The sequence below is a fragment of the Tyto alba genome, unplaced genomic scaffold (assembly GCF_018691265.1).
Source record: "Tyto alba isolate M040663 unplaced genomic scaffold, T.alba_DEE_v4.0 Super-Scaffold_40, whole genome shotgun sequence".
Lineage (NCBI taxonomy): Eukaryota > Metazoa > Chordata > Aves > Strigiformes > Tytonidae > Tyto > Tyto alba.
The window spans coordinates 24,311,542-24,320,672 of record NW_024881316.1 but is presented as its reverse complement, the minus strand read 5'-3'; the positions used below and the strand labels follow the sequence as shown (position 1 = coordinate 24,320,672).

The following is a 9,131-nucleotide window of genomic DNA, read 5'->3' as shown; positions in this document are numbered from 1 at the left end:
AAATATCGTGAATGGGTTTTAACGTAGAAAGATTTAAAGAGCCTGTGCGAGAAAGCGTAGGAAATCGAGGGGAACCGGAGTCGGAGGAGGAGCGGATGAGCCAGGAGCTGGGGAGAGAGATGAGGGGGTGTGCATGTGCATGGTTCGGGGAAGGAAAATCGGCGTCGTCTGAAACAGACGTGACTTTTTTTTTTTCCAGCGGGGATGGGGGGGGGGGGGGGGGGGGGCAAGTGCAGTCCGGCAGCCGAAGCATGCAACCTCTCCTGACCAGCCTTTTCCCCGGCCGGGCAGGGGGCGCAGCCTCCGCGGCCGCGGAGGCTGCGCCCCCTGCCCGGCCGGGGAAAAGGCTGGTCAGGGAGGGTTGGGGAGCGACGCGGATCCCCAGCCTGTTCCCGCATTGGCTCCCGTAAGTTCCCGCGTCATTTTTTCTCCCCACACCCCGCTTTTCGCACTGGCAACCACAAGCCTCGATGGACGGGCGGGAGAAAGCGCGGATGCTCTGAGAGGGTCTGGTGGGTTTGCTTTTGTTTTTTTTTGTTGTTTCGGTTTGGTTTGGGGTTTGGTTTTTTTTTTTTTTTTTTTTTTTTTTTTTTTTTTTTTTTACTCAGCCCCCCGGACCAACCACCCAGGGATGTCCGGGATTCAACCCGAGGATGGTTCCCCTCCGTGCAGGAATTGGACGACCGGGTCGGAGCTAAACGAAACGCGGGAGGCTCTTTTAACCCCTTCCTCCGACTACGACGATGAGGAGTTCCTGCGATACCTCTGGAAGGAGTATTTGCATCCCAAGGAGTACGAATGGGCGCTGATCGCCGGCTACATCGTCGTCTTCATCGTGGCCCTCGTCGGGAACGTCCTGGGTGAGTCGCGCTCCCCCCCCCCCCCCCCCCCCCCCCCCCCAAACTTCCCGTTCCCCCTCGCCGAGGTGAGGTTTGCAGGGATGGTGGCTGGAAACCGGGGGGGACGGGTTTCGCTTCCCGGTAGAAACGTGGGTGTCCCCCCACCCCGAGCCGCGAGGTAAAGTTAAGGCTGCGGGCAAGGGGCCTTTGCTGCGGGACGCCGTGAAAAACCGCTTCCCCCCCCCACCCACCCACCCCCCGCGCTTGCGAGGGGCTGCGGCAGCTGCTGAGGGGCTGGGCGGGCGGAGCGGGGCCGGCGGAGCTCACCGGCGGGGCAGCGCGGGGGGGCTGCCGGCCGCCTCCCGTCCCTGTCCGCCGAGCCGAGGTGCTGAAACGACACATTCCCCCCCCCCCGCCCGCCGCTCCCCGCCCTGCCCGCCCCGACCGGCGGCTCCGCCTCTCAGCCCGCCCGGGAGGTTTCTGCCTCCTCTCGCAGCCCCGGCCGGCTCAGCGGAGCCCGGCGCCGCGCCGGCGGTAAACAGCGTGCGGTGTTTTCTGAAAGAGAGAGACCGGAGCCCCGGGGGGGTGGGGGGTGGTGCGGGGTAACGGGCACGGCACGGCGCCCGCCCGGTGAGGGGGGAACCGCCGGTTGCTCCCCTCAGCAGCCGGCGGGCGGGAGGCGCGCGGCGCAACGGCCGCGCTCGCGAGCCGCCGGGATGAGGGACGGCGAGCGGCGGATGGCGGGGGGGGGGGGGGTGAGGGGGAGGGGGCGGTGCCCTCCCGGGCTCTCATTGAGGGAAACGGGGCGAGGCGGCGCCTCGGAGCCCGCCTCCTGCCCGCTCCCATTCATCCGTGAAGGAGGCGGCTGGGCGGGGGCTGTGGGGCGGCCGCCTCCGGCGGGGGGGGAGGCGTGGGGGGGGGGGGGTGTCGCAACCCTCGGGCAATGATGGGGGGGGGGAGCGTGGCGGAGAGCCGAGGGCACGGGTGGGCTGGGAAACGGGAGCGCTGACGGGAACAGGTGGGGCGGGGCGGCTGGGAACCCCCCCACCCAAACCCGCCGCACCCCCCGAGTGGAGCTGCTCCCCCGCAGCCGGGGGAGGGGGGCGGGGGGCCGGCCGGCCCCACGCCGGGGCTTGGCGCGGGGCTATGGGGAAAAGCGCTTCTGGCAGCCGGAGGGGAAGAGCCCCACCGCCGGCTGCGTGGCGGGCAGACACGCGTGTGCACATGCCCACGCCCGGGGCGGCCGTGTCCTCACCGGCCGCTGCCCCCCCCCCCAAAACACACCCCGCAGCCGTGCCCTTGCAGCGTGCTGGCGGCCGGGGGAGCGGGAGCGGCGTTGGTGTTCGCCCCGTCCTGCGTGTGTGAATAAGCGCGGAGGCGGCGCGGCCGCCGGTTGCGCCGTGAGAACCCGCCTAGCTGGAGTCACGGCCATTTGCTTTTTTTTTTTTTTTTTTTTTTTTTTTATTTACATCAGTGACATTTTCATGAACGGAGTGGCGCACTAGCGCGCCCCGCCCTGCCATACGGGTCTTTCATTCATGTTTTTCAGAAGGATTTATGCATGTCAGGGCTGTCATCTGCAAGCTCCCTAGGCTTCCCGAAGCAAGATGCAAATAAGAGCGCAGGCAGAGGCAAAATTTTGCAAGGTTTTTTTGTTTTTCAACGGACTGACGATCCTTTTTTTTCTTTCTTTTTCTTTTTTTTTTTTTTTTTTTTTTTTTTTTCTGGAATAGTGCACTGATTGCCTGTAAACATCCACTATGCACGTTGGCGAAACCAGTGAGTTTTCAGCCAAAGAGGTTACGTTAGAGCTGTTAAGAAGCCTGAGCATGTTTGCCTGGTCCGTTGTTCGGCAGCCAGCTTGACAGACGGTGTAGAGATAACAGTCCTTACAAAGAGGCTGCACTTCAAACTAGAAAGTAAAGTGTCCTTCGCTCTGATCTTGAGCAAAGACAGTTTTAGGAAAACTACCTGTGTTTACCTATTTGCCTCCACTCGTTCGGTAAACAGGCTGTCCTCTCGCCTTTAAAGATTCAAGGTCAAATCTTCACCTCGAGGAGCTCTCAGCCTGTTTACACTTCTCCCTCTGAAGCCACGAGGGGAATAGCTTTCCTCTCCGTTCACTTGCAAATAGCGACGATACCGGTGCTGATGTAGAGCCGATCCTCCCTGACATTCGTGTACGTTATCTTTTTGATTGGGCTGGAAGCTGGCATGTGGCTGTCTACCCACCTTTCCTTTTACCGGACTGCTGCTACCCAAACCTTTTGCTCTTTAAACTGCCTTTGTGCGTTACACGGACCTCACCCACCCAAACAGCTGCTTCCCTTAACGGGCAAGTTGTTTGTGGGATCTGCAGGTGCAGGTGCTCGTTAGCTGAACACTGTCTCATCCTTATGCAAGGAAGCTCATAGTGCACTGATTGCAGGCTCGTGGTTTTGAGGAGAGAAATGGATGTGGTCTAGTGCTCTTTGCAAAGACGTTTTGGTTAAACTTTATTTGTCTGCCACTAAGAATCTGATACAGAACAGTACACGTTTTGAAATCTCTGAGAAGCTAGTTTCTCCTGCTTGGAAAAATCTATATTCAAGGTTAATCTGGGATTTAATCATGGACCTTCTCAAAGCAGAGCAGAAGTGGCTCTAAAGAGAGATTTAGTAGCTCATAGTGCTTTACTGTATCATCTTTTAATGATGCAGTGTGTTCCTCAGTTTATGTTTGATTGACGCTACTGGACTTGTGTAGCATGTGAAGTCAGTGCTTTGACTCTGTTTTGTCCATGTCCTAATCAGATAGCACTTAAGTAACCAGGAAAGACCCTTCCCTTCCCTATGTGGTGTAGAAGGATTGTATTTCTGCCTCTTATTTTGAATTGTGCATTCACATGGAATGATGAAGAGACTCATTGTGTCCCAGCAGTAACATCTGTGCAAGTGGAAGGCACAGCACATCCCTCGGATGTTAGTAATAAACCAGACTGAAGCATTCTGACAGTTAATTAACAACCAAGGGTAGGATCAGAAGCTTGAACTTTGATTGACATCTACTGGGCTCCTGAGTGAGCTGCACTGCAGGAATTCTACTTATAGTAGCATATAACAAGGTCTGCATTGCTATTAAGCTTTCAATTTAATTAGGAGAATTGACACACACTGTCCGAGATGCTGCACAAACCAGCTAAAATGAAAACTGTTAGCAAGTCCCTGCATTTGAATGCAAGTTTCATTACTGCATTTGACTGCTTCATGTCAGTGACTCTCATTTGTGCCTACACTGGCTACTCACCACAGATTTTGGTGCAGGCCACTGAGAAGAAACAGAATATGTTTTTAGGACATACTGACGTGAACATTCAGAGAATCTGGAATCCGGATGATAACATCAGTATGTTTTGTCCTATTTTATTCTTCACTCTGTCACTATCACTAGAAGCAGAATAGGTGTTAGGGATAAGGACTTCCTGTTTCCTAAACAAGAACAAAAGATTTCTTCACCACTGCAGGGTAATGAAACTCTTGCAGCTTCTTTGCACAGCTAGTGCAAAACATAGGACTTCCTAATGGAGAATAGATGTTGTCTGTAGAGTACATACCTGTTTCTTCTTTATTTGAAAGCACTGCGTTAAAAACATTGCTTAAAAATAGAAAACTAGGTGATTAAACAAGGAAAGATATTTTTAGGATGTACAGAAGTCTCTGGTTACTGACATTATCATTCCACACTAACAAGTTGCAGCAGTTGGTAACTGGAATAAGACAGAAAGGATTAATAAGTAACGTGCAACTCCATAGATTTAATTCCATTTATACAGGTAAAGAATGGGAATGGTCCTTGTTTAAGTTACTCATTTGCATGGGCCAGAACTTTCCTAATGAAATAGTTTCCCTCAGGGAACATGCGTTCATCAAAATCAAAATGTTCAGCAGAGACCTCTTGGTTTGATCAAAGACAGAAGGCAGAACAAGCAGCCTTCTGGTGTCCCACCAGCTGGGCTGCTGGGCCTGTTGGCAGCCCTCCCCAGAGCCGGCAGGAGCCGAGATCCTGAGCGCACACAACCTGCCAGCACCCAGCTTGAAAGTCCTCAGCACTGCTGGCTTCCAAGGCTAAGAGACTGTGCAGGAATTCAGTGAGAGATTTCAGAAACTTTCTTTACTCACACAATTTGGTGATACTTGTTTTTCTTTCCAACTCGGACTGAAACCAAATTTAGTTGACAGAGAATTACTCTTCTCTGGATAGCTCTATTATTTATTATCTATTTTACAGTAACTGCTAGATGTGCTGAGATCTGTACAGAACCCAGCTGTGGTCCTTTTCTCAAAGAGTTCATAGTCTGACTCAGAGCTCAACAACATTCATTTGATTTTTACTTATTGTAGTTTGATTTTTTTAGGGCTGGAGAGAAAAGGTTTGTGTACAGTTCTAACATCAGAGTCATAGTCAATGCCTATCAGTGGGCAACTGTCTCAAATGCTGCTCTGTTATAATTTTAAACGTATCTGGTGAATACTGAGGTCTAGGCATACATGCATGTATTGGTAGATTTGGATGAGTCATGTATTCTCTTAAACGGTGCCGTGATCTTCATGAATCCTATTTGATTGCTATAGACGAGGCGTATTTCATTTAATTTTGTCCAGATTATTTGGGAAATCTGGCAATGAAAGGGCTTTACTTTTGTAATATCAGCATGAGAGTCACCTTTTTCTGTTAGATGAATAATAACTAGAGTGGCTTTATCATTTTTAAAAAGATACCACATAGGAAATGCTACAATATTTATACATTTCATCTACCTAAGATATAGAATATATGAGCTCAATTTATGTAAGAGAGTATCAACTAAAGTACATTAGTGTTTGCATATATGGGCATTACTGGCAAGAAAGAGTCATGCGCATCCTTGTGAGATACGCAAAAAAATAAAAAAGCATTAAAAGAATGAAGCTGCTTTGAAATTATTTCCTTTTCTGTCTAGATTCTTATATGCAGATGCATAACTAGTTCCACTCTATATGCTTTCTCACCAGAGAGTCCAGAGGGGGGACAGCTCCGCTATCCTTTACCATTCTTTATGTCAAAAGGCAATTCTGCCTGTTGTGAATAGTGCAGTCCTATTGAACCCAACTCTGAAAAAAGGCAATGCCAGAGACTCAAGGAAGGTGAGCTGCAAGGGATGCTTGATGTCTTGAATGTTAATTCAAATCTGTTGACTTTCATATGAGCTCTTCTAAAAGAAAGGACAGCTAAATCTGCCTGGAGGCTGCCCTTACAGTTAAATAAAAAAAAAGTGTCCTTGGATAATATTTTTTTTCAGTCGGAGTAAAAAGCAGCTTGGATACTTGTATTCTAACATCATTCTGAAGGACAGTAGTTCAGCTGTGAACTCATTCAGTGATAAAGGAGGAGTGGAATCGGAACAAGTGGAAAAGGTCTTGGTCTCAGGGGTCAAAAGCCATTAAAAGGTATTGAAAGAGAAACAAAAAATATATTCCTTGCCATATGAAGTCTCATATTCTATTCAATTCATAACCACTTGTGACAGAGTTCTTGTTCTTCTGAGGCTACATGTACATTTTAGAAACTAAAAACTAAGGACTCCTCTGCCATTCAGTTTTCTTCCTTCTCTATAGCACTGCTGATAAAATATCTCTAACCTGATGTACAATAAACTTTGACTTAAAGGCTGGCTGTTCAGCACCTCCTACACAAGGACTATCACCAGTTAGTCAGAATTCCCCTGCAATGCCAGAACATTATGGGGTGGGGTTGGGTAGCAAGGGAAAGCACACCAGCATGTGTTTGAATTATTTGTGTTTGTATTACCTAGGAAGCAAATAGGAAACTTTACTGTTGCTGGGTTTTGTTTCATTTTACTTTCAAGATGTACATCTGATAAATGTGTGAAACTTTTAAATAACTTACCCCATTTAATTTTATACTTTCTCAAAGCTGTTGGAGTGACAGTTCTGAAGACCACCTCTGCTATTTAGACCCAAAACAGGTACAACATTGATGGTGGCAGGATATGCTGCCTAGTGTTAATTTTATATTGAGTGATGTTTGGAAGGAATCATCTGTCTATGGAAGAAGGAAAGTAACTCAGCAGAGCTCTTCAGCAACTGCCTAACTCCAAGACAACTGGAAATAGTAAAGCCCTGTCTGCCAGGAGCTGAACATGGACTAGCATACCTTTCCCTTAGGTCAGTGAAGTAGTCCAGACCTAAGTGACTTTGGGGCATTACCAAATAAAAAGAAAGCTGTTGTCACTTCTCGCTTTAACTCACTATCTTTCAAAAAAATTGAAGGTTTTGAAATGCTGCTTTGTTTTTCAAGCATTGTTTATTTTCTGTGTTGGAAGTCAAGTGAAACTTTTTTGTTTGTTTGTTTACTTTGGACATTAGCAACTGATTCACTTACTGTACATCTCACAACTGGAATTTGTCAGAGAATTGGAGTGGACTGTTGCCCAGGGGAAGGAGAGCCAGGAGGTGAGGGCAGCAGTAAGATTGAAAGGGCAGTGTACTCACCAGCACAGTCCCATGGTTCCTGAGACCCTGGTAGGTCTGGTGACGTTTATCAGGGTTCAGTTGCTTGCCGGCAACCTCCAGACAAATCCATAGTGGTGAAGCAGGTCTGAAGCCAGAAAGGCAAGCCAGTGGGTGAGGATTACAACCAAAATCAGCAAGGCACGCTCATACCTGCAGTGTGGTCTTTGCCTGAGCTAAGTGTGAGAGCCTGAGCTCAAATGCAGCTCCCAATCAAAGAGGTGACCCCTCAGAAGAGGTGTCTCAAGTCTCTTGCCAAAAGCTCGGTTCCCAGCAGCCTGATCCCAGCTTACACACTGCCCAGCACCAGAGCTGGCCTCCAGCACAGGCAGGTAGCCCCCAGGCAGGGGCAGGGGCTGCAGAGCCTGGGGGGGCGCTCAGCCCTGACAGAGCTGTGCTCTGTTTCCTGGTTCTCAGCGCAGCAAGACTGCAAGGATTTTAGCCCAGTTTTGGGAATATGATATTGACAATATGGATTCATGATATAGATTCAGAAGATATACACTATGCAGGGTATTGTCTGTAGCATTTCACAAGCACAGTATTTTCTTTGTGTAGTCTAACGAAGAAGCATTCTTACATCTGTGTTAGAAACATACATGGACATGGAAGAGTTTTTCCTAGTGTAACTGCATTTTACACTGGCAGATGCATTTTGAAGCATAGGGTTTTAAAGTTGCACAGCATTTCAGCATGGAGCATACCTTGCTTTTAATGAGTCATGCAGGTTTAAACGGAATCATAGTGAAGTGTGAAATCTTTTTATTGTAGTGTCGTGCAGTATGACAGCTATGATTATGGTCCTTCCCTCTCTAACACGAAGAGTGTTGTAAGGATTTTATAGGCTTTTTATTGCTACTATGGATAGAAAAATACATATATCAAATGTGATTATGAAATAACTGGTCATTCATTCTACCTAGCTCTGCAGAGATGACCAGGGTTGCTGATTAATACTTGTAATGATTGGTTTGTGTACGTGTGTGTGGTGAGACAGTGTAAAACCAATATCTGTGTTACTCAGCACAGTTAGCGCAGGAAACTTTGTGATGGTACCTCTCACATCCTCTAGAGCTGACCAAACCTGGCATTTTTGGCAGTATGTTTTTATAGCATATCTGTTCTTCTGGTAATAACTCCCATTTCCATAAGATTGTTAATTGTCTAAGATTATGTAATGTAACTTAGAAAATGAATCCTGTGCCCATTGGATGGCTGTGCTATTACTCCCAATTGTAATATGTAGAGATAAGCTTCCAGCAAGCAGAATTTAGTTATTGTATTCTCTAGTGCCATAATAATGAGACAGTACGAAAAATGCAGAAGTGGGTTGAGAACATGAGTAACCCACAACCCCCAACTCATAAGTCCCTTTAAAAGCCTGAGTACAATAGAGCACTTGGTAGCTAGAAGACATCTCAGAAAATATATTGCTGCAAGTGAGCTAGTGGCTGTATATCTTTTATTTACGTAGATTCTGTCTTCTGTGGGAGACAGTTCCCCCTCAATACATTTCAGTGAAGCTGATATTCAACAAAATACTTCAAGATTTCATATGTTCAATGTTATGCAGCTGTATTTCTTACAGTTTCAGTATTTCTTCTAGAGTTTTACTAGAAAAAAAGTGGTGGAACCTACACATACATACTTGCTTATGCGTGATACATAGCTAGCATGACGTAACCACCTACTCCTTTTGTCATGCTTCTCCTCAAATTTGTTGACACAGCTAGTGTGTCCTGTT

The 9,131-nt window shown here is 47.9% G+C and overlaps 1 protein-coding gene across 1 annotated transcript in view; it reads left to right on the top strand.

The window, feature by feature from the left end:
- Positions 1 to 409: 409 nt before the first annotated feature.
- The window catches only part of HCRTR2 (hypocretin receptor 2), a 34,402-nt gene continuing 25,680 nt past the window's right edge, over positions 410 to 9,131 (top strand). The window contains exon 1 of the mRNA XM_033009960.2: positions 410 to 860. Coding sequence (XP_032865851.1) covers positions 632 to 860 — 229 coding nt within the window. The 5' untranslated portion in view covers positions 410 to 631. The remainder of the gene's footprint in view (positions 861 to 9,131) is intronic.